At 48.3% G+C, this 26,200-nt stretch overlaps 3 protein-coding genes across 3 annotated transcripts in view; 1 reads left to right on the top strand and 2 right to left on the bottom strand.

Annotated features, from left to right (window-relative positions):
- Positions 1-26,200, bottom strand: part of LOC149344504 (uncharacterized) — a 389,372-nt gene that overhangs the window by 71,391 nt on the left and 291,781 nt on the right. The gene's annotated exons all lie outside the window — the stretch shown is intronic.
- Positions 19,783-22,377, top strand: LOC149344509 (uncharacterized). The gene is made up of 3 exons (XM_089542628.1): positions 19,783-20,629; positions 21,099-21,255; positions 21,782-22,377. The coding sequence occupies exons 1-3, from the start codon at positions 20,358-20,360 to the stop codon at positions 22,145-22,147; spliced, it is 795 nt and encodes a 264-aa protein (XP_089398754.1). The 5' UTR covers positions 19,783-20,357; the 3' UTR covers positions 22,148-22,377.
- LOC149344508 (uncharacterized) lies at positions 22,719-25,059 on the bottom strand. Its single transcript, XM_089542627.1, has 2 exons — positions 24,698-25,059; positions 22,719-23,465 (listed from the first exon to the last, which is right to left on the bottom strand). Exons 1-2 carry the CDS (start codon positions 25,021-25,023, stop codon positions 22,874-22,876), a joined length of 918 nt encoding a protein of 305 aa, XP_089398753.1. The 5' UTR covers positions 25,024-25,059; the 3' UTR covers positions 22,719-22,873.

Raw genomic sequence — 26,200 nt, 5'->3', positions numbered from 1 at the left:
TGCAAAGTTGCAGCAACAATGAAAAGATTAAGGGCCCGTATAACACCTAAACCAATGAGAGTAGTCCCCTCAACAACAACATACAAGAGGAGGGAAGCAGTTCTCTCGCGAAAGGTAATAGCTGCATCAAAACAGCCAAGCTTCTTAATAGGTCTCTGAGAGTAATTCATGAGAGTGGCCCGAGGGGTTTCTTGCCGTTAAATATGTGAAAAATGTCTTGTAAGAGTAAGGTAGCCAATTATGAAAACAGCTGATCCAGAGTCCACCAAAAATATGACCGTCACTTGATCCACTTGCGACATGATATGAATACCAGTCCGACCCTGTCTATGGATGAATTATACACTATTTAAAAGTTTTTCCTCCACACAATGCGCTTCTCTCTCAGGAGCAGGTCTGTAATTCACTTCTGCTATGGAAATTGACTCTGCACCTCTTTCAAACGTGACATGTTCTCTTCTGTAGACAAGCATGATCTCTTCTGTATCGCTGAAACTCATAGTCTCATTTTTAAGAGACTTGGGCTCTGCGTCTTAGCTAACAGGCAGAACTTCATCTTCTCCGTTGACATCCAAGGCAGCCTCTCGAACAACGGATAATTGGTTCACACAATAATTTTCTTGTACAAGAGGGAATCCAACTTTCTGCACAAGATTGTGTCCTCACACTTCCTCCTGCCATGCTTCCATAGTAAAAGTGGGTTCGTCTTCTCCGAGTTGATGACATACCTCTTGTTACGTTTCGCCTTCGTCGTGTGGAAGAAAACGGCGTGGCTGCAGCGGAATGCCGATTAGCCTCAAAACGCACGTTGGGTGAACGCCTTGATTACCCACAGAAAGTCGCGTCCGTCTGCCAGGATGGTTCTGAGCGAGCGTCTCCCCTACACCGCGTGCGCACGCACGTTCGAACGCATGAAATCCACCGGAACGCCGCTCGTGGACATTCCAGCGTCTGCGCGACGTGGATGGAATCTTTCTCCCTCTCCCAACACGTGTCAGGGGCGTGACCCCTCAGGAGAGTGTGTGTGTGATTGGTGGCACAGGGAACTTCCTTCCTTGGCAGGCCCGGCCCCCATCTAGGGAACCTAGGGAAAGGGCACACTTAAAAAACTCGGCAGCTGGTACGACCGGGGGCTTTTCATCAGATGGTCTCATCATGTGCTCTCCTCATGCAGCGTTCCAGCATTGAACGTCTCGTTACCGAGCTCCCTTGTAAATAATGTAAATTTAATTGTATGAAGTTTTCTCTCCTTGTCTTTTCCCGCATCCTCGTCTCCGACCTCCCTCATTCCCTCTCCGGCCCGACCATGTTACCTCATCTTTAACAAACTGGTTGCCAGCGGTGGGATTCGAAGCAACGGACGCCAGCGGAGAGATGCAGTCAACGGGACGCTGAGCAGCAGAACGGCGAGTCGAGGGCAGTGCAACAGCCCTCTGTGATGATTGGTTGCCTGCAGCGGAACGACTGCGCTGGATTCTTGGCTACGAGGTTGATGGAGACAAGGGACGCCAGCGGAGAGGTCTGGTCAACGGAACGCTGAGCAGCGGAACGGCGAGTCGGGGGCAGTGCAACGAGCCCTGTGTGATGACTGGTTGCCCGCAGCGGAACGACTGCACTGGATTCTTGGCTGCGAGGTTTGGTGAGTGCGGGACTTTCTTCTGCTGAGTTTTGCCAGGCTTTGTTAGGGTCAGAAACAGAGCTGGTAATTGCGGTCATCGTTGCTGCCGGGTTAGTTGCGGCCAGAAAATAGCGGACAGTAAAGAAAGCAGCGCTCAGAGAAGCCATGGATTTGAAGACGCTTCGCAAACCGAAATTACTGGAACTTGCAAGAGAGTTGGGTCTGGATGTCTCAAACTCAGAAAACCAGAACTGCTGAAGGCTATTCTTGCGTTGGAGGCTGAAGATGACGAGCTTGCGGAATGCCTTGAGACCATTGAGGAGAGGGAACTGGCAAAGAAAAAGGAGGAGGAACTTGAGAGAGAGATGGCAAAAAGAGAACAGGAGGAACTAGAACGTAGAGAAAAGCAAGAGAAAGAGGAACAGGAACGCAAAAGAGAGCTGCGGGAACTCACGCGTGACCGTAACGCGATCAGAAGTGTGAGAACGCGGTCGCGCTTAAATGTTTTCAGAAAAGGCGAAAATTTCAGAACTTATCTGGAAAAGTTTGAGAGAATTTGCATGGAGGAGCAGCTAGACCAGAGTTATTGGCCAATTGTGTTCATGGGATTTCTCTCATATGAACCCAATAATGTCTGTGGGAGGTTGTCTGACGAGGATGCCCACAACTATGCGAAACTAAAAGTGTGCTCCTCCGATACTTTCGAATTCCCGCGGAGGCAGATTTCGAAAGCCAAATTGACGGTGGTAAGCTACACCGCGAGAGTGTCAGGGACCGAGTTAGGAGCTCAGCTCAGTCGCCGGATGGCACGGCTGCTGCTCAGAAGTGCCGGCATAGGACAGGTTTGGTCCAGGAAAGAAAGGCCACTTCGGCAGCGAGGACCGATGAGTTCAGTCGAAAAGCTAGCGAAACGTGCAAATCCGCAAGCCATAAGGGCTCAAGGGATAGTTTTGGCACTAAAGCTAAGGAAGAGGAAAGGTGCAACGCGGTGGCTGTGAGCCCAGAAGAGCATGCACTTTCCGGGAAGGAGGCGGATTCCTGCGGTCGAGAGGATAATGCCCAGGAGAAAGACGCCGGAGGTCTCAGTGACCAAAGAAAAGCATTCCTTGGGTCGTTTGAGGAAGGTCATCATGAAAGTTCTTTGAAGGCCGAGTTTAATGGGAACCAAGAGCAAACTGTGAGTCGCAGGAATCCCATGGAAAACAAAGCCGAGCGACTTGCTTTGTTCGCGAGCACTGTCAGTGCTAATAAAGAAGCGACCGTCTCTAACTCTGAGGACGAGGCTATTTTGAAAAGTGAGGCTGGCGTTTTCTCTCAGGAAGAGAATAGTGAGCTCACCGGCCGGCGCAATGAGGGAATCAAGGGAGATATTTCTTCGATGCGGCCGGCGAACAATAGCAGCCAAAGTTTGGGGACGACGCTTTGCTGTAAAGAGATTGACCGCGAGTCAACCGAGTACGCCGCTGAAAGCCCAGGTCAGAACGGAACAACCTTAGCCAAACAGTGTGGTTCAGGTCAAGTTGCGGGCCAGGAGGTTAGGGTCGTAGGGTCAAGCTGTAAGCCTCATGAGAGCAAGTTATGCTCAGACGAAAGTAAAGTGCCGTCGGAACAGTTTGATACTGCGATGCGCAGTGCCTCACCGGAAGCACGAGCCGATAGTTCGAATTCAAGAGAGAAATGCGGCTCGTGCTGCGTCGAAGAGCAGAGGCGAAGGGTGAAGTCACCGCAAGAAATGGAGGCGCACAGGAGAGAACAGTTAGGGCAGTTTCTGGAAAGTGGCTGCGCTCAAGGAGAGCCAAGCCAAGGGGTATACCGCAGAAAAAGGACGAAGGACGGGCCCAAAACATTGCAGGGGTTAAGGCCGGTCAGCAACGTAGTCGTCGGACACTGCCACCGCGACACTCTAGATACGATAGGCACCGCACGAAGGCCAGGCTGTCTAGGCGAGTTCAGAAAAGGCGAAAGTCACCTGCCCTATTGTGGCGACCCTGCGGTAGTTCTTGCAGGACTGGTGAAACTTGAGTTCGCGTTGGACGCGCCTCAGCAGTCGGGAAGAGCGGACGTGTCTCACGTCGGCTCCGCCGAATTTTATGATCCTTTCCCGAAGCATTTGCCGAAGCGCTGCGACACCATCTGGCTACACTTCCAGAACAACGAGGAGACCACCCACCCTTGTTCAGGTGGGACCGTTTTCTCAAATCCTTCGAGAATTTGAAGACCAAGCGGATCGCGCGAGTTGCTAAGCCTAACAGTTAGGCCACGACTCAGCTGCCCGCCGCGGCTCCGCGGGCAAATTCTGCCGCAAACCATGACGACCCTGATGGGATACGACCCGGAGGGGATGCAGATTGTCACCATGCCGCAGGCGAAAACCCCAGTTTTCGACAAGGTTACGGAGGCGATTATCCAACGCAAGATAGAAGAGTGGGAACGCGCATCAGCCCGTGACAACCACTCGGCACGGCAAAAAGGTCGAACGCCAGATGGACGCGTCACCGCGGCAGGGGATACGCCGCTGCAGCAGACGCCCCGCACGCAAGTCAAGCGTTGGAAGCCTCCTCCGCAGCCGCGTCTGGACAAGCAAGATGCAGTGATCATAATCAAACCTAAAGGAACGCTGGATCTCAGCAAATTCAGGGGAAGCAACGCGGTCGGAAACGCCTTGCACATTGCTGCTGGCGTCGACAAGGGCTCAGCCGAGCTCAGCGTTCTGGCCCATATGGGAACAGAACATCATCGTCGTCGGGGTGCGAGACGCCCAAATAATCAGAAAGATCCTGGCAATTCACGAAATTCAGCTTGGGGACAAGGCACAGGCAGTGTACTCCTACCTCCGCCCCTCCGACGACACTTGCAAAGGAGTAATACAAGTGGACCCGAGGGTTTCCAACGAAGACATCACGAACGAGCTTCGCTCCCCGGACGCACCAGTGGTGAGCGTGAGAAAATTAGGTTCCTCCAACGTGGCGGCCATCACGTTTGAAGGAAGAAAGGTTCCGTTTCACGTCTTCTACTATGGTGAAGCGGTTCCAGTACGCCTATACAAGAAAACAACGCCAGCCTGCGCACTGTGCGGGAAACTTCGACACCGGGCGGATGTTTGCCCTTGCCCTTCGAAGTCAAGATGTCCGCAGTGCGGTCAGCAAGATGTTCCAGAATCCCACGACTGCCAACCCAAGTGCACGGTCTGCGAAGGTCCACATCCCATGGGGTCGAATCAGTGCAAGTACAAGTACCGAACATCACAAAAAACCAAGCCCAAGACAGGAGAATTCAACCACAGGTCAAGATCCAGGCTTCGGAACCGGTCCGGCAGCAGAGGTCCATCCAGCAGCGGGGACCGACTGACCCACCAGGACCAGTCCAGCAACAACTCAGCACCACCCGGCTCACGCTCTTCAAGCAATGGACCTGGGACTACCGATAATGTGTCGCACAACAACGGCAGTCGTCCAGCCGAGAAGACAACAGGACCCCATAACAAGGAGCAGCGCAACGGCAGCAAGGTGAGCTGGGCAGATGTAGCTGCCTCCTCCCCCGAAGCGTTGGCTTACAAACGACTTAAAGCAGAGATTGAACAACTAAAATCAGAAAATAGCACATTGAAACAGCAGTTAGTCATCGCAGTCAATCCAAACAACACATTACCTCCATCGACGCAACAGGCATGTCCGATGGAAGAAGATAGGGCAGAGCTACACCCTCCGTCTCCACACCAGTTAGATGCTGGCACCCCCGAGAGGCAAGCAACTACACCAGACGCACCCCACCAGGCACCAACTCCGCAGGCACCACCATCGCAGGCACTAAAGCAGCAATATACAGAGCACCCCCAAACCCAGGAACGCATGACTCGCTTGGAAAAAACAATTCAAGACCTCATTGAAAATAAATTACAAATTATGATCGAGACGACAATCAAAAGTATGTTCGAATCAGTTATTAAACCCATGATGGAAAACCTCGAACCAGTTTTAATAAGGATGCAATCGCAGGAGATCAGAATTGACCGCAAACTTCAGGAATTATCAGATGGTTCTCACAACAGAGGCACAAAGCTGCAGGGTAAAATGGGAACTCGTCGTCTGCCAAGCACTCAGCCAGATCTACAACCTGAGGGCGCACCACATGATGAGGCACAAGTTTCTAGTGTTCAGCATGGCTCCACAACGTAGACATAAACTTACTATCCTACAGTGGAACTGCAGGGGACTAAAACGGAAGAGGGAAACATTACAGCAATACATAGACTCTCATCCCGATACGCCGCAAATAATAGCCCTGCAAGAAGTGAATATGGAGGCTAAGATCAGAGGATACTCAACACATCAAACAAATCCCTCGACATGCATCTTGGTCCACAAATCATGCACGGCAATAACTGTAGACCTTAATCTAGACAGCGACATTGAATATACCTTCATAAAAATACTGCCACAGCACAGAAACAGCAAGGGCACCTATATACTCAATATATATAGTCGCCCCAAACAGCACCGCGTAGCCTTCGACGTGATCTTTCTTAAAGCCCTAAGAGAAGCCCAAAAAGCTCCCCTAGCTATAGTTGGCGACTTTAATGCTTCTAGCCCCCTATCGGGATACCCCAGGGAAGACACGAAAGGCAGAAAACTAGCATCCGCCATCGCTGACATGGCCCTGACCCTACTCACGGACCCGCAGCACCCGACGCGAGTCGGCACCAGCGTAACGCGGGATACTTCTCCCGACCTCACGCTCGTCCGCAATGCCCGCAACTATGAGTGGCTCAATACAGGAGAGACCCTAGGCAGCGATCACTACGTGCTGCAGACCATCTTCGAAAGCAACAAGCACAGCAAACCACGAGGGCAAGCCAGAATTACAGACTGGGAGACATTCAGAAAGGACACCAAACTAACCACATCCGAACAAATAACCAGCTACGAAGATTGGGCGGCTTCCATTCTCGACCTTAAAGAAAAGCTCACAAAGTCTCTTGCCACCACGGAGGACCACCCAGCTGTTGACAACCACCTCCTACACCTTTGGGAAGCAAGACGTAGTCTTATAAAACGGTGGAAAAAACAAAGACACAATCGGAAACTAAGACTTCGAATAGCCAAGCTTACTATTCAAGCAGACCAATACGCATGGGACCTCGCTCGCACCAATTGGCTAACGAAGTGCGAATCCCTCAAAGGCCGCCTAGACACCAAGGCTACATGGAACCTTCTGCGATGCCTAATTGACCCTCCGAAAGCGAAGAGTGAACAACACAGAAATTTGCATCGAGCCCTACACAGCTTTCAAGGCACGGATCATGAACTCGTGGATGAACTCACGCGTCGCTATATCTGCACCGCGCGAGACCCACAACCCTACAATAAGGAGTACCGTGGGGAACCGAACGAAGACCTAGACAGAGATTTCACTTCAGAGGAAATCATTGCAGCACTAGCAGATATGCGCCGAGGCACAGCCCCGGGACAAGACTAAATTACTGTCGGACTTCTGGCCAACCTCGGCACGGAGGCTCTGCAGCAACTCACGGATTACATAAACGAATGTTGGCGTACCGGCACCATTCCACAAGCATGGAAAACAGCCAATGTACACTTTATTCCCAAACCCGGCAAGAAAATCAGCATTGAAAACCTGCGCCCCATATCCCTCCCGTCGCGTGCAGGCAAACTCATGGAAAAGGCAGTCCACACCCGTCTCTCCAATTATCTTGAGGACAATGAGCTACTGCCACACACGATGTTTGGATTTCGGGCACACTTGTCCACCCATGATGTGCTTCTGCAAATCAAACGTGAAGTCATTGATCCCGCACGCACAAACAGTAACCGAGCGCTTCTAACACTTGACCTCAAGGGAGCGTTTGACAATGTCAAACACTCCACAATCCTCAACAACCTCCACAGCATTAACTGCGGACAGCGAGCCTACTCGTACATCTGCGATTTCCTTACGGACAGAACCGTCAACGTCAGCACCGGCTCAAAACACACAACGCAAGTGAAGATGGGCACGAGAGGCACTCCGCAAGGGGCAGTACTATCCCCACTTCTCTTCAACATTGCACTCCTAAATCTCCCACCTCTTCTCAATCAGGTACAGGGCATACGCCACGCCCTGTACGCTGATGATATAACCATCTGGACAACCACGGGAAGTATGGGAATGATTGAAGAACAACTACAAACCGCGGCGACAACAGTTCAAAATTATGCCCGGGCGTGTGGACTAACGTGCTCACCCGAAAAATCCGAACTGCTAGTCTTCCGACAACGCAAGAATCAAGACACCATCAATATCCGCGTAGACAACTCACCCATCAAGGAAGTTCAGACCATGAAGATACTGGGTCTGTACATAAATAACAACGGCAACAACCTTCTTGCCCTCCAGAAACTACGGCTCGTGAGCGAGCAAGTCGCCAGGATGATCGCCAGGATAACGACGCGCAAATCGGGGATGCGAGAAGACGATACTCTGCGACTGGTGCAGGCTTTCGTTGTAAGCCGCGTCGTCTACGTAGCGCCCTACCTCCGCCTTAAGAAGCGTGACATCAAAAACCTCGACATCATAATCAGAACTGCCTACAAGAAGGCCCTGGGACTCCCTCTTGCGACATCGACGGACCGGCTCTTGCGACTGGGTGTGCACAACACGATCGATGAGCTGATAGAGGCACACCTTACGGCGCAGGTGGTACGGCTCTCCACAACTCGAACTGGCCGACAAGTCCTGAGTGATTTAAACATCAATTGCCCCCGACAGCTAGACACCAAAACCGACATCCCAGCCTCATGGAGAGGACAACTCAAGGCAGCTCCACTACCCAGGAATATGCACCCTGATTTTCACCAGTCAAGACGACAAGCACGAGCCGAAGCCATGAAAAGACACTACGGCGGGCGCGAGGGCGTGTTCTATGTCGATGCTGCGGGTCCCGAGCAGGGAATGACGGCCGTCGCGGTAGTGCACCAAAATACACGGACTAGTACACGGCTTTATACACGGCTAGTCGACGGACTAGTACTGGCTAGCCAGGACATACTGGCTGCGGAAGAAGTGGCGATTGCTCTAGCTGCAACACACACTAGCTCAATATACATTCTCACAGATTCACAGACAGCGTATCGCAATTACCTCAGGGGCAGGGTCGCACCGCTAGCAGCTAAAATCCTGCAAGATAGCTACATCCGTGGCTACCAACCCACACACAAACACTTAATATGGGTACCAGGTCACCAGGGCATCCCAGGGAACGAGAGCGCACATGCCTCAGCCCGAGCATTTCTCCCCCGGGCACCCAGTTCGGATGCCGTGGAACCTCCTACCCCACTACTAACTTACAATGACATACTTCAGCACTTAAGATTATCCCGTCGGGTCTACCCTCCGCCGGCTAAGACACTAGATAAAGGGGAGGAACAACACCTCCGAAAGCTACAGACCAACACTTACAACAACCCACGAAGACTGCATGCCATAGACCCGGAGTCATTTGACTCACAATGCAAATTCTGCGGGGAGAAGGCGGACCTGTACCATATGGTATGGGCCTGCCAACGAAATCAGGCGATCACTGTTAATAACCAGCCAACGCAGGATGGGTGGGAGGCAGCTCTGTCCAGCTCGGACGGAAAGAGTCAAAAGCAACTCATCGAAAGAGCCCGGACAGCAGCCTACGCCAATGGGGTTCCGGACTGAGAGCTCCAACCACGGCTACAACCTCCTAAACCATTTCATTAAAATATTTTCACCACCACCACCACCTGGTGAAACTTGCAGCGGGCCCCAGAGAAGCACGCATTTACCTCACGAGGGAACGCAGCAGAGCGCGCTCCAGTCAAAAAAAAGATGCGAAGGGTACTGCTGAATCGAGAAAGGAGTTCTCGTAGGCGTTTCTTTCATAAGCGACCGTCATTCCCTCGCATTAAACTGTTCAGACGCTGCTCCGGTGCTGAAGACGCGCGACCGGGGTGCGGCGGAACAAATCGTAGTCGCATGGCGTCTGGGGCTCGCAGGTGTCAACGCGCAGTTAAGCCCTTCGATTTTTGTCGATTGTCGGCTGCTAAAGCCACTGTTGGTGTGCGACCGCGCAGGGCGCGGTTGAAGAATAGGCAACCCCTTTGAGCCGCGGCGCGGCTCGTTAGCAGCGGATTCCGAGATTGTCTCTGCTGTTTGCTTTTTCTTTTTTTTGGGTTTCCTGCAGAAAAAATTTTGTGGCTTAGCTTGGTTAAGCCCGGTAATTGCGAAAGCAATATCCGTACGTACGCCATAGTACAGCTGGTAGTGTAGCTGGTGGTGGTGCTTGTGGTTAGACTTGTGGTGATGCATCGGTTATACAATCCAATCCAATTCAATCCAATGCAATCCAAACCAATGCAATGCAATCAATTGCAATCCAATCCGAATCAATCCGCTGCAATCAAATCTCATCAAATTCATCCCAATCAAATCCAATTAAATCCACTCATATCCAATCCAATCCAATGTAATCTAATCTCCAATCCAATTCAATCCACTCCATTCGAATCCAACCCAATTCAATCCACTCCAATCTAATCCACTCCAATGCAATCCAATCCACTACAATCCAATGTAATCTATTCTCCAATCCAATTCAATCCACTCCAGTCTAATTCAATCCACTCCAATCTAATCCAATCCACTCCTATCCAATCCAATCCAATGTAATCTAATCTCCAATCCAATTCAATCCACTCAAATCCAATCCAAACCAATCCAATCCCATCCAATCCACTCCAATCTAATCCAATCCACTCCTATCCAATCCAATCCAATGTAATCTAATCTCCAATCCAATTCAATCCACTCCTATCTAATCCAATCCACTCCAATGCAATCCAGTCCAGTCCAATCCAATCCAATCTAATCTAATCCAATCTAAGCCAATCTAATCCAATATAATGCAATCAAGGTCAAATGAAGGTCAATGGTGGCCACCGGCCGCGGCACTATGGTGGTCACCGGCCGCGGGACGCAACGGCGTGAAAATGCAAGTAGTATTGCTTTCGCAATAAAAAGAATATTTTGAGCAGGTATAGGTTTCGGACGTGTTGTTAACATTGGGAGCGTTTCTTTTGATGCAGATTGTTTTGAAACATGCACTAGTGGTGCCTATGTGTAGCAGCGTCCGCTAAAACGCGAAGTGCTAGCCAGACGGGCCATTGTAGGCCACTAGCATAAGCGCCTGGAGTCGATTTTATGGCATCAGGGAAATTTATGCGTCTTTGGCTCTGATGTCGAGCGAAGCTTTGCAGGGTTATGCAATGTTTACAAAAGGCGAAGTCTCAACAGCAACGCCGATGGCTTAAGTCGAGGCTCCTAACGCGAGAATCAGCACCAAAGTTGCTGTTTTGCCGGTGGTGTTTTTGCTGATGTAGGATTTTGAACCTATTGGTTTGTTTATTGTTTCAAAGTGAGACGGGCTGTGGACTATAATGTGCCGATTTGTGGGCATTTTCTAAGTGCTGCTGGACTACTGCCAGGGATTAGATGGCTTTGTAAGAGGGAAAGAGCCTGGCATTGCTTAGTGGGGATTGTGTCGTGCTCGCTAACTGAGCGGTTGGGTATTCGGCGAGGTTCTAACGCTAGGGGACCACGAGTCACTTTGCAGTGCCCTTTGTGACCCTGGACGTGCAAACGAAGCCTTCGGGGTGCGCTGAGCTCCAGAAGCGCCGAGAGACGATCGACTCCGGTTAAGAGCAGCCTCGGGCGACATCCCTCCGGACAGCGGATGCAGTCCCCTGTCCATCGGGATCTCCTACCTCCGGCGGGGCAGTCTGTTACGTTTCGCCTTCGTCGTGTGGAAGAAAACGGCGTGGCTGCAGCGGAACGCCGACGAGTCCCGAAACGCAGGTTGGGTGAACGCCTTGATTACCCAGAGGAAGGCGCGTACGTCTGCCAGGATGGTTTTGAGCGAGCGTCTTCCCTACACCGCGTGCGAACGCACGTTCGAACCCATGAAATGCACCAGAACGCCGCTCGTGGACATTCCAGCGTCTGCGCGACGTGGATGGTATCTTTCTCCCTCTTCCAACACGTGCCGGGGGCGTGATCCCTCAGGAGAGTGTGTGTGTGATTGGTGTCACAGGGAACTTCCTTCCTCGGCAGGCCCGACCCCCATCTAGGAAACCTAAGGAAAGGGAACACTTTAAAAACTCGGCAGCTGGTACGGCCGGGGGCTTTTCATCAGATGGTCTCATCATTTGCTCTCCTCACGCAGCGTTCCAGCATTGAGCGTCTCGTTACCGAGCTCCCTTGTAAATAATGTAAATTTAATTGTATAAAGTTTTCTCTCCTTGTCTTTTCCCGTATCCTCGTCTCCGACCTCCCTCATTCCCTCTCCGGCCCGACCATGCTACCTCATCTCTAACACTCTTCAGTAGGTATGTGTCTTCCTTAGTTCTTGTTCGCAGCGTTGTGTCGCCACGTATTGATGTAGGTTAAATTGAATTCAGCGCAAAAATACAGACAAGGGACAAAGAGAGACACACTGAGACTTTCACGAGCGCTCACGCTTGCTCTCCTGAACTGTATTGATGTAGGTTTTCCCTTTCTTGGGAATGTTGTTGGGCTACTTCTCTAATCGGTGGTCTGTGTCGGTTGCAGACACATTGAAAGTGTTCGGTCTTTCCGCAATAGAAGCAGGGTTTCCTGTGGGCCGGAGATGTGGATGTTGGGGCTGTGTGGCGACTTGATCTGCAACGATGACAGTATGTGAGGTTTGATGAACTCGTCGATGGCTCCGACAACTGTCAATGTTGTCTAGAGGCTTGGAATGGTTGCGACGACAGATGTGGACGAAGAAGGTTCTGTGAAGATGTAGGTTGACGAAACGGACGTACTTGTGAATATGGAGGCTTGTTTTTTCGTGAGGGAAGTCGATGATGGAAGTTGGACGATTTGTTCCGTGGAGTACTGAGGTGGCTCTGAGGACGCCCCTCTCCGTGGAGGAAAAACTGCAAGAAACTCCCAGGGCTGTTGTGAAGGAGCGTACTGCCAAAAAGAAAGTTCGGATCGTGGCGTACAATAACGTCGTTCAGGGAAAGTCCGGCGTTCAGGCGAGGTTGCCGCTGTTTTTCTGACTACTTCTACGGGCGGTGTGATTTCCTTGGCATCCTTGCTAACCTGTTCACACTGGAGAGTAATTTGGGTGCAGTCGTAAGACATACGTCGGGGCCTTCTAATGGCAAGCGTTCCTGGAAGAGAGGTCAGTAACGAAACCAGCCACTGTCGTGTTCATGACCCAATCGGCTTTGGTGCCAACGCTGACGTCGAAGATTTCGAAGCCTTCTTGCTCCTAGCGTAATGCACTTACTTAAGGCCCTTTCTTTCCACAAGCTGAAGAATGGTAAGCACCAGGGTATCGGACACATGTTTTAGCAATTACTCGGCATCTGCCACATTAGTGGAATCTGCGCACGTAGAACATTTGAATTGCATGCGTCTTTTGATCAGAGCGTTTTTCTGCTCTCGTTGAGGCTCGCTTTGGCTCCGAACATCCAGCACACTGTTCATACGATGAACATTTCAATTGCTGGTGGGTTTTTATTTGTGCTACTTGCTTCTCAGCTTGAGCCCACACGTTGTTAGTGTGAAAGCACAACTCCAGACATACCAACCTAGAGCAACAATCTTGTCATCTTTTATTGCCTTGTGCCTCGAACTTACCTGAGCATACTCGAGTTACGCTGGTAAGCTCGGGTATGTTCGGAGGAGCGTCGTGCAAGCTGCAGCAAATGGGAGGAGGCTGGAGTAAGTTCGGAGTGGCGTCGGGGAAGCTATAGCCAATGGGATGCAGGTGGCAGTTCAATTAATGTTTGGTCGCAAAACGCTGCTCGAGAAGAATAACATGGGTCGCCCGAGCGCTAGCGGTGGCTATGATAGAAGCAGCCACCTGCATGTGCAGTGCCGCATCGCTTAACCACTGCGCTGGTATTGATATGAGGACTAGCAGAGATCTATGAATGTTAAGTGCAGAATGGCCAATTCGGCAGATATGTGCATTAAGCCACTGAAGAAATCGCATCATACCCTTAAGGTGGAGCTTGATTGTTCCCTCCAGTTGAAGCATGAACATCTGTTTTCGCACGCCTGCTCAGATTAACCACGTTAAACCGCTACCACTATTTTTCTCGGAGCATACATCTTCCACTTTACAAATTTCCTTGCAAATTTCCACAGGCTCTTTACTCTCAGCATCTCTTGGCGCAATTGCAGATTAGCTGTGTCAAACACACCTCACCCTTTACCATAGAGTCACTTAAGGTTCCAAAATAGCAGCTCTGTGCTAGCCTCTTCATGTCACGTGAAAAATGCTCGGAAAGCTCACCCTCGGCCTGCTTTCTTGACCGGAGAATATACCGTTAGTACACTTGGTTCTGCTACTCTCAGCAGTACTCCTCTGACATCCTAGGAACTGTTCCATAATCTTTCTCGCTTTCGTTATCCGAAAACAAATACCTCTAAGGCGCCCTCCCTGGCAACGGTGAGCAGAAGTGCGGTCTAAGCTGCTTCCGAGCGCCGTTCTGTCGTCGACTCTGTTTCTTGCAGGAACAGCTCGAACCTTTGCTTAGACAGGTTCCAGTTCTTCGTGGTGCTTCCGATCAACACGAGTGTCTGTGGTGGCTTCACTAAATCCATCGTGCCAATATACTGTGATGCCTTTCCTGCTAGTGCGTTTACTGCTCACGTGAACACAATCCAACTTCTGACACCAACATCCGGCGTCCAACAACGAACACCCAACGTGGAAAAAAAACAGCGCAGGAACAGGGACACAAGAAAAGAAGACGACGGTACAGGCGCTTACTAGCAACTGAAGGTTTATTGCACGGAACACGAAAAAATGTACTCCACAAACAACCAGGAGCACGCATGATCGACGCCAACTCCCGAAAAACCTGTTATACTACTGTTGTTGTAAAGTTGTACTCCCGGAAAAGCTGTTTAATGAAAAAGCCTGGAAGTCTGTCACAAAAAACTTTATACCTTTGCGCACTGGTGTGAAAAGACATAGGCGCGAAGCATTGCACCTACTGGAGGAAATGAATTTAGAGCGCCTTCACTCCTTGGTTAAAAAAGCAGATAAGGACTTTCTAGAACTATTTTTTCAGCGGAAACACACAAACCCGACATTCCATTCCGCTGTATTTTACGGAACGCGCCACCTGGCAATATGAGGTGTCAAGCTTTTTGCAAAAAAACCTGTGTTCTTTGGCAATAGACGATCTGTTTCTAGTGTCTAATTCCTTGAAGTTGGTTGAATACCTGAAATGCCATAATCCTGGGTTGTGTAACGTGTTTAGTGTCAATGTACGGGACTTATTTTGTTCTCTTCCGCACGATACCCTTCTGCAGTGTGTCAGCAAATGTATAATAGATGATAACGGTGAGGAAGATTTCATTTCGAAATGCGGAATCTCGGTGGGTGCCTTTTTGGAGCTGTTGTCATTTTATCTAAAAGCTACGGTTGTTGAATGGCAAGGCAGACTGTTTACTCAAAAATCGGGGGTATGTATTGGGTCAAAAGTGGCTCCGGTACTGAGTAATATTTTTCTATGTTATGTCGATAAGGCTATTGAAAGTAATTTGGGCTCGCGAACAAAACGCGTCTTCAGGTGTGTAGATGATTACCTTGCTTTTGTTGAGAACGGTGACTTCCAGGGACAGATAGACGGTATTTTAAAGGTTTTTGACGACTGCGGACAAGGCTTAAAATTCACCTTTGAAACGCCACAGAAGAATGAGCTGCAATTCCTTGATATTAGATTGGTGTTAAAGCCAGACCATGTGTGCTGGTCTTTCTTTCAGAGGTCAGTGAAAACTTTGCTTAGTTACCGTTCTGGCCATTCCAAGATAGTCAAATGTGGTATAGCCGTCTCTTGTTTAGGTTCTGCGATTAACAAGCCTTGCGTGCATGCTATCAGTCACAGTTTTAGCCAACAATTTCAGAGGCTGAGGTCAGCAGGCTTTCCGGATGATGCTATAATACTGGCATGCAATAAAATACTTTAAAAAATTAAGTCCTCTTGTAGGCACGAGACACCGGAGCGTTCAGGTCAGGTTAAAAAGAAATTTGCTGTCGTGCCCTACGCTCACCAGTTGTCCCACCGTTTAAAGCAGGTAGGCCGCAGGTATGGGGTAGTTGTGCTTTTTTCAGCACCTAATAAGCTGGGCAAAATTTGCGCCAGGGTTGATAGGGAAAGCAGAGAAGAAAAACAAAAAGACAAAAACAAAAACAAAAAAAGAGTGTGAAGTAAATCATGATTGAAAGTTCGTCCCTTGTGACAAGGGTGTGGTGTACAGGGTTCCCTTCACGTGCGGCAAGAACTATAGAGGCCAGACGGGAAGATGCCTAAATTCCCGCCTGCGTGAACATAACACCTCTTTGAAAGGGGCCCCTTCCTCGAACCTATCCTTGCACTAGAAAGAATGTAATAGTAACACCTCCGCGTCTGCTGCCCAACAATGTTTTCCACTTTTTAACGACACAAAAGTCTTATACAATAACAAAGATAGATTAACTAGGGAAATTAGCGAAGCATTTCATATTCATAAAAACCACGACACATGCGTAAGCACTCCATCCGTCCTTGTTCATGACTGTGAGATATCGTTTCTTGAAGATCATGGCTGATTGTAACATCTAATCAGTGTTGTTGGCGTCGATCATGCGTGCTCCTGGTCGTTTGTAGAGCATATTTTTTCGTGTTCCAGCAATAAACCTTTAGTTGCTAGTCAGCGCCTGTCCCGTCGTCTCCTTTTCTTGTGTCCCTGTTCCTGCGCTGTTTTTTTCTCAAGATGTACCAACTCGCTCAACTCGCCGTTTTACGCAACGTGGAAGCAACAAGAAGAAGAACCATTTGTTCGGGACGGCTTGTCGATATCTATAGCCTACAGGCGATAGCATGATAACAGCCACGTGGTACTGAGATCATGATAGGCAAAGAGCCCGTACGAAGACCCCATGCGCGACTGATGCGATACATACACAGCTAGACATCTATGCGGGTCATGGTTAGATGTTTCCCCAAAGGTGTCTCAGGGTAACGACACGGACGCATTGGAGATACCTCAAAGTGTGCAGCTGTCATTTCTGGTCTGGTGGCGCGTCTTTCATTATGGCGATGTCACTTGCCGTCCTGGAAATTGTGTGACCGACGAAACCCTTTTGTCCCGACGGGGGTTCCAACACAATCGCATTAAAACGCCGCCACCATTGCAGCACAGCCATTCTTTACAGCAGAAGCGCAGGCAGAGGCTTTGAACGGACTGCTCTTCATTCATCTGGCGCAAGTTGAACAAGCGGCAGGTATGTGCACGAAAAGAGCGGAGTATTCTGCAGCGGCACGCACCGTCGAAGCAATGGCTAAAACACATCTCGACCGATGTGTCAGCTGCAGGTGTCTAAACTGTATGTGCGACCGCATGTACCGGTTTCAGTCGCCGGGGATCTGGGGTGAACTTCATGTGAAACTTTGTGGCATTCACACATGGAAAAATGATTAAATGTCCACAAAATAAAACATGAAATTATTGTTTACAGCATGCGCTTCAAAAATTCATAAAAATTGCGTCATTACTGTCAGTATAACCATCGTAGCCATACTGAAAGTATTTAACTGCTTTTAATGTTGTTGCTCTCGACCTCATACACATGGCGCATATCCACAAGGAGGACTGGCCATTACAAGGCGATGACTACCACTTTTATAGATTGAATACGGCAGAAATGAGATGTTATCCGAATTTCTAGCCACTCGGTTTCGGTGACAGAGATGGTTGAGGGTGATAATGGGGCCTAATATGCTTGAATTTGTGAGAGGTAAAGAAGAATAGAAAAAAAAACAGAGACAGGATTAGCGAAAAAGAGAAGACAGTAATAAATAAATAAAAGGGGTATAACGAAAGATTATGATGCACGTTGTTTTGACTCTAAGAGAAAATTTTCCATCGGTACGTCTTAGCAAAGGAGCGCCAATGGGTAGAACAACCACAGAAGTCGGGCGGCACAAAATAAATTTCTAGAATGGACCTTCCAACAGTCGCCTCCTTAGCGGCATGTAGCGGAGACAAAAAAGAAGAAAGTTATGTGTTGTTTCTGGACTAGTGCAATACGGACACAATGGGGAGATCGCGAGACCGGCCTGCAGGGGTAAAAATTTAGCTGCGGCGCACGACAACGTAGTCGCGCGAAGTAAACTTGAAAATTCTGAGATCACCGAGTTTTACTCTCTTTAGGTAAGAGAAGGTATTGAAAATCATAGAAGGAAATGAGCGCTGATGCATCAAATTCTCTCATTAAAGTATACGTGCGAAATTGTGCTACCGTAACAAGCGCACAGGTTTGAAGGAAGTCAACCGTAAGCATTGGGGCCAGTGAGGGCTGTCCTCGCTGAATCATCAGCTGATTCATTGAAATGAAGTTCTTTGTGCCCAGGAACCCAAGCAAACCGAACTGATTGAATGAGAGGAGGGATCAGAAACCTGAGTAGGCGAAATGACTGCGATTCGCCATAAGCGGATAGGGAAGGGCATAAGTATAATGTGTCAGTAATTATTATTGCATCTCATTATTCTTATGCACTTCCCTATCCGGACTCAAAAGGTTAGGTTCTTGTGCAGAGAAAGATACGCCACTAGAAACTCAGCGAAATAAATGGGGTAAAATCTGAAAGACGGAAAGAAAACGACCAGCCAGGGGACTGGGAGAAAATGCCCACACCTGCCTTTTCTTCACACACCGAGGCATCAGTCGCGGTTGCGACCTGTAAGCAAGAGGGCATCAATTACTCTTTCAATATACCGTTTAGCAAAGGGAAAGACATTAATTTAGCATTGCGTGCAAAAATACCATTAAGATGGTGTCCACGAACGAGGTGATGGACTGCACCAGAATAATTTCAGGAAATCGCACATTTCGTGGCCAAAGCAAGGAACCAACTAAAGAGATTTGGAAATTTGAAAACGAGACTATCCGGCACCAAAGAATTCCTCGGAAAATATCAACTGAGACACATGCTGCTCTTAATCGCATAACTTTAAGAACGTTTGGGCCGGTGGAAGGCGAAACGTCGCGGTAACTGATAGCACCCGTGCTTCGATATACAAAACATTGTTGGCCACATATTTAGGGAGTCCCAAACAAAGGCGCAGTGCTTCTCTCTCTAAGGGCAGAAGAGGGCGCAGTTTGTATGCAGCCGCTCCAGATAACAGAACGCAGCCAAATTCCTGGATATGACGGATATAAATTGTATAAAACATCAGAAGAGCGTGTCTGCGGACACCGCAGCGGGGCCTGCTCAGCCTGCGCAGCAGACCGACCACCCGAACCCCTTTCGGAGCAACCTGATCTATGTGCGTCCGCCAAGAGAGAGAGATACTTTACAGAGCACACATGTGGAATCACGTGATGTCGGTAAGCAAGGGATATGCTACCTGGTGAGAAATCGGGAAAACTAACAGCGCAAACTTTTTACATGAGGACGTAAGTAGATAATCGGATACCCATCGGTCAAGGCCATTTTAATATGACTGTAACAACCTGTATGCTGCCGTCAGACATATGTGGACTAGCGAATTCAAAGTTGCGCGGTCATCTGGTCATAACCTCCGTTCTGTCTCCACCTATGTACTACCAATTACTAGAACTAAATACGGAGAAAGCCAGCGCTGCTTTTATGTCGCCGCAATATTTAACAGTCTACCTAATGAAATAAAGGTACTGAAGAATAAGAAGGCAATAAAGAAAGCCCTCATAACCTACACTGTCTCGGGATAGTGATGCGTACATAAGGTGGGGATAAAGGAAGAAGCGCTCCAGATGTGTTTTCTTGTGTTCTTAGGGTATAACGCTCTCATTACCTTCTTTTTTTCTCGGTTTTAGTGAGTAACCCAAAGCAAACCACTTGATCATTTCCTGTTGTTAATGACTTTATTGTGTTTCCTTGAAGTGTTTTTTCTTTTCCTTGTACATTGTCAATTTGAAAGGTTTTTCCTGAGTAGGTAAAAAAGAGATTTGCCGCCTGCTGCCGGGTTTTGCCCAACAAGACACTGATGGCTTTGGCATGCCCGGAAATGTATTGTATTGCCTGACGGGAAATAAAACTATTGTTATTAAAAAAAAGAGAATGGAAGTCACTCGCAGTAGTAAAGAAAGCTATATCATCTGCATACATGTATGTAGTCACATCAGGAGAGGCCGGAATATAACTGAGTAATACCCCTGTCAAGCGGGCAAGTTAAGTGCACTTAACGAGAGTGTACTTCGCTGTAAGTACACTTTGCCGCATCTAAACGACGCAAGAGAAGTGTCACTCGCGGGAGAGTGTACTCCGCTGAGAGTGCGTTCGCGGACCACACTTTGCTGGCCGAGTGCGTAGCCTCGACGCCAGCCGTTTCAATGGTACAAAATATAATGCATAAAAAAAGTACACAGAAGTTCATTTTACTTCTTTACTACCTTTTAAGAAATTAATTTGGTTTGAGTGATAAGCGAAACAGCACAATAAAGAGACGAAAATAATTTATCGTGTACGCAACTATCTACGCGATGCGGAACTGCGGCGTCGCCATTTTCATTTCGGTCGTGTTTATGTTTTGATACGAACACGTGCTACCCACGCCGGTCGAATTTGAATCGCGTGGCGGCCTTTGCGGTGGTGTCGCGACTGGTGATCTCCGCGAACTCCGTTTTTCTGCCGAGATCAAGAACGCCATGGCATGCTCTGAGGATTCTTGTGCCACGCCTGCTTCAAATACGGCGGCGGATAATGATGAACGCTGCCGAAGCAAGGAAAGAACAACGTGGACGGACGAGGAGACAAGAGCATTGATCAGCATATGGGAGGATATGTTGCCGGACCTGCGTGCCGCCAAAAGAAATTTAAAAATTTATATGACGATAGCAGAGCGCCTCCGGGCAGTAGGTGTCCGGAAGAACACCAAAGAAGTGAAGAAAAAAATCCAGAATATGAGCAACAAGTACAGGTAAGAGCCTGTTTATGTTCTACTCTAGTACCTACAGCCTCATTGTGCATGTTTTACCTGTGGCAGTTAAATTATTTCATTTATTCGCCATCTCATCCTTGCTGGAATTTCCGTTTGCCCCAAAGCTACATTTGGGCCACTAGAGAAGGCATTGTGGACAGCTCCGGTTAAATTTAGACGACCCGGGGCTCTCTACCGTGCAGCGACATTGCACAGCGCTGTCTCACATTTGAAGCTCGCCGTGTAAATGCAGCTGGAGTTGGCAGGATTTGAATCTGCGGCTCAGCAGCCGAAAGCCAAAGCCGCCGCGGCTGGTAAGAAATTGAGGTCGCAGCAGTTACGCTACAGAATTAAGTTTGCGGCTGCTTTATTTCGCTTTCGCAACAAAAAAAGTGTTCTTGAGGTTGTGCATTGCTGGAAACGTTGCAGCAACCTGCGGAGCCATTTTTTTTTTTTTTTGCCATTTCAGGCTGCTCACCAGGACGGGCACCAAAACCGGATCCGGGTGCATACCATGGAAATTCTATTGGGATTTGCACCGCTTCCTTGGCTCCCTTCCTGCGAATGACGCGAGCCTAATGGAAGAAAGTGGCTTTAGTGCCATTGATGATGTAACTCCAGAAGAGGTATTCACCATAACAGCATTCAGTAGTAACTGATGCAGGTGTCGGACAGTCGAGTTTATTTAGTACAATACAGTGACTTTCAAATTCATATTCAGTGCAAGAGGTATTTTGTTGGCTAAAAATTCAGCCTTTGGCAAATTGTTTCATCCTCTTACACATTCAAAAACAGTATAAAAACAGATAAACAAAGAACTTCAAGTAAAAAGGCAAGTACAGAATTAATTTATTGCCAGTAAAGTAACAGAAGCCATCGCTCTGTGAGCACATATATTGTTCAGAGATGTTGGTTTATCCGTACACTTTTTTTTTTGCTTACAGCAATGTGTTTTCATTCTTGAAAGAAATTCGTACACCAAAAAAGTACGAAACAGGAAGGAAACACAGAACAGGAAAGAGGCGCCTCTTTCCTGTTCTGCGTTTCCTTCCTGTTTCGTCCTTTTTTGGCGTACGACATTCTTTCAAGATGATGTACCAACTAACCCGTCAAAAAGTTCTACTACAGCATCTGTTTTTATTCTTTCTTCAGCTCTTCGACGGCATGGTGCACAGTGGCACAGGCCCAGGTCTGTCCCAGGAACTGCAGACAGGTGTGCTGCTTGCTGAAGAGAGTTTCATTCATCAAGAGGGCGAAACCGCCCCGTTGGAGCCTGCTGCTGCTGTTGCACCCGCAGCACCACCAGATACACCAGTTGCAGGAAAGAAAAGGCTGGCTGCGCCTGCTAAGCTCATGGCACAGCTATTGGAAGAGCAGCGCCAATTGCGCTCTGCACTAGAGCGCCACCGTGCCGAAACTGTAGCAATCCAGAAGGAGCGGCTAGAAATACTGAAGCGAAATGAAGCTCGCGAAGATAGGCTGCTCGATATCTTGGAAAAGATGCACAAAGACAAATAAATTATGCGTGAAAGGGTGTATGTCCTTGCAGTTCTTTGTCTGTTCCGTTATCCCATCCTCTGCTGCGCTACAGCTTGCTTGTCAGGTAAATACATAAGTATGCTTTTGTTGCCGCTGTCATGCATTTCTTTTCTGTGCCTGCCTTGGGTAGCACTTTATTTCTGAAGACATGCCACGGCAACACGACAAAACTGCCACATTAGTTGAAGAACACATCACGAGCTAGTTGGTTTTCCACCACAACGAAAACAGCGCAAACTTCACGAACGACTGCAGAAAGAGGAGACGAGATGGAGGTGCTGACTAACAACTGAAATTTTATTGCTCTGACACATTGGTAAATATACTCAAGGCATCAAAAACAACAAGAAGGATGAGACATGAATCACAGACAATCGCACCTGGATAAGGAATTTCGTTTCCTTTCGACAGCTCAGCAGTCGTGATTTTCTGCTCGTTTCCTGCTGCGATTGTCTATGATTCATGTCTCATCCTTCTTGTTGTTTTTGATGCCTTGAGTATATTTACCGATGTGTAAGAGCAATAAAATTTCAGTTGTTTGTCACCGCCTGTGTCTCGTCTCCCCTTTCTGCGTCATTTGTGAAGTTTGCACTGTTTTCGTTGTCACATTAGTCGAACAACAAAAGCCAGCATCCACCTTAAAACACTACAATGACCTAGTCAAAAACACCTGCTTCAGTTTAGTCTGGCTGATATTGCGCTCATTCATGGCACGTGTTGATGCTGTGCCTTCTTCCAAAAATAAGTTGCTAGGGCGTCCCTCACAGCTTGCCCTCCCCCAGTGCACTCTTCGGTGTTGCGTGATGGCTGGGCATACAAGTCCAATGCACGTGCTTCACTTTCCCACTGGGGCTCTACGCTGTCTTTCATTGCCTCACAGATATTGTGAAGGATACAAGCAGCCCGAACAGCCAGTTTTGCCTTCTTCAGCCGGCACTCCATCCTCTTCATCACAAAGCGAAAGCGTGCCTTTAGCCTCCCAAAACCATTCTCGACAATCCTCCTGGTCTTCGAAAGATTGTAGTTGAAAACTGCTTCACGGCTTCCAGGATTAGCATTTGGAAACGGCTTTTGGAGGTTTGGTGACATGGGAAATGCCTGATCACATAGAAGAATTGGTGGAACATTGGTGCCCTCTATCAGTGCCGTGGGAGAGCTGAAGGTCCCATTCTCGATTAGAGTATGGAGCTTAGAGCGGCCATAAACACTGGCATCATGGCATCTTCCGGGACAACCGATGTTTATATACCGAAAATGGTATTTATGGTCCACTACTGCCAGGAGTATAATGCTGTACCTGTGTGGGAGAGCAAATATGGGTTCATCAGCATTGGTTGCAAAGATAACGCATGCAAACAGTCATCAGCACAGTTGCTTACACCCTTGAAATGGCTCCCTGTTGCGTACAGGAATGGCAATTTTTAGGTTTGATTTATTGGGGTTCAACGTCCCAAAGCGACTCAGGCTATGAGAGACGCCGTAGTGAAGGGCTCTGAAAATTTCAACCACCTGGGGTTCTTCAACATGCGCTGACATTGCACAGTAAACGGGCCTCTGGAATTTCGCCTTCATCGCAATTCGACCGCCGTGGCCAGGATCGAACCTGCGTCTTTTGGGTCAGCAGCCGAGTGCCATAACCACTGAGCCATCATGGTGGCCTTGCAATTTTAAGCAGGCACTCAGTAGTCAGGCGGATATGCATACAAATTGCCGTGTGAATTGCAATGCATTGAATATACAGTAGCCGAGCTAGGATTTAACTTTTTCTGTACTGATGCACACTGCTTTAGTAGAGTGGACAAGTGTGCTGACTGCAAAGAAATGCACAAAGCACAAATGCAAAAATGCACGAAGCACAAATGCAGACTTGCACAAATAAATGCACACACAGATCAAGGCATACTAGATTTGATTGGGAATGATGAACTAGGGAACAATGCAGCAAAGACAGCATGCAGAGAATCCCAACAGGAAATTCTGGTATTATGAGGCGAATAGGTTTAAAAAAATAATATTATTGGGATGGCTGCTGCTAATGAAATTTATATTCAAAGCATTAAACAGACGGAACTTATTAAACTGGCACATACGAACGCACATATACAATATGAAGCATGGGTTGTTACAAATTATAGGAAGAGGATATCCATCAGAAGCAGTGCAGTTAAATATGCAATAATGAGACATCAGTCATTAAAAAATCAAGCTCACCAGGAGTGCACTTTTACATCATCCACACACACCAGATACTTTTATGCACAAATCTCGAGTAACAGAAAATTTGGGGGTAATTACGGTGACGTCTTCTGCCACTGCTTTTAATATTCCATCATGAACAGAAGTTCGGACTCTATTAAGCACGCTACTAGGTAGTGCGCAACTTGAGCACATATACAATGTCTGATAAGTATATATACAATCCTGCATAAATCCTTCACCACAAAGAAAAGTGTTATTCATTATGGCGTGATAACGACGTAAAATTGTGCAAAGTGCAAAAATGAGTCTGCCGGAAGCAAAGGAACCTACCAGCCTTTGTAATTATAATAGTCCGTGGCATGCTCCTTCGGTGGCGACACGGGAAAGTGGCAGCCATCCAAGGCGCCGATGGCTTGGGGAAAGCCTGTTATAGCGTAGAATTCACGCATGTGGGCACTCATTTTCATCGGATGCACCATTTGCAGCCATTCCCCTTCAAGAAGGTCGACCACTGCGGCACAAAATTCTTGATGTAGGACGTTCACAGTGGAACGACCTACTCCAAAGAGGTGCGCAACAGTTCTGTCCTCTGCGCTTGAACACAAGCGGTACAGACCCACGGCGACACGTTTTTCCACAGAGATGGGCTTCATCATGGTCGTGGTTTGCCGCTCAAGAACCGGGCGGCACGATTCCACTATATATCGAAAAGTGGAAGGCGACACACGCAGCGCTTGCCTGAAATGAAATTCGCTGAGGTTCGGTAACGTGTCCTCAAACCAAGTGTCATTCCGTACAAAGCGCAACCGCTCTCGGTGAGCGGAAGGATAGTGCTCTGCCAGGACGGTCGCGATGGCGAAATTGTTGGCCATGATCTGGTCCTCCAAGTGCCTGAAAGTTGACGCGGCATCTTCAAGTTCATCGTCTAATTGTTCTTCCTGACGTCGGCGCCGGGCTCTTGCGTGAAGATAACTGCATAGAATTTGCTCATATTTTCTAGCGGCACCACACACTCCCTCGTCGCACGCCGCCATGTTGGTCTGGATAGGCTAGGAAGTCGTCTTGGCCGGCTTTGACTTGCAATGTTCTTGTAATAAAAAACGTATTTTCGCTTTTTTTGACAAAAAATCGGTTAGATTTGTTTTTATCCACGACACGACGTAAAGCAATCAATTATTAGAAGTTTTTATATATTTAAAACAAATCTTAAAAAAAACGCGTCCTTAGCCTCTCGCCATTTTTTTTACTGAAAGTACACTCTCTTTTCCCGTTTAGCACCGCGTAGCCTAAAGTGTCACTCGGGGTCCCGAAGTGCGCTTTCCGTAAGTGCACTTAACTTGCCCGCTTGACAGGGGTATAAGAGGCTGAAAAGCACCGCGGAGAGAACTGCACCTCGGGGCACACATCTAGACTGAGGATATTTGGTTGAATACACCGTGCGTTGAGAACAATAAAATTCGCTATTGGCCGGGAATGCTGACACCCATGTCACAAAGTAACTTGGAAAGCCTAGTTCCGGTGATCGGCGAAGCACGGGCCCATGTTCTACAGAGTCATAAGCTTCACTGATGTCAAGAGTAACAAGAGCAGCATATTGATTACGGCGGAAAGCTAACCTGACGCGGATGTCTAGGTCGGTATGCGCACATCATATGCAGAACCAACTAGCCAGTCACTATGTTTTAAGCTGAAACCTAAAACAAATATGACAGAGGTTTACAGCCTCTTTTCGATAACGAAGGGCATCACTCTCTCATACAGCACACGTTCTATTAGTTTCGCCGGATTCGAGGTCAAAGAAATGGGTCTAATGCTGTCTAAGACAAACCCTTC

This window comes from Amblyomma mixtum, chromosome 5, assembly GCF_055824585.1.
Source record: "Amblyomma mixtum isolate Tamu chromosome 5, ASM5582458v1, whole genome shotgun sequence".
Taxonomy (NCBI): domain Eukaryota; kingdom Metazoa; phylum Arthropoda; class Arachnida; order Ixodida; family Ixodidae; genus Amblyomma; species Amblyomma mixtum.
The sequence above is the reverse complement of the archived record's forward strand: the minus strand, read 5'-3'. Positions and strand labels throughout refer to the sequence as shown.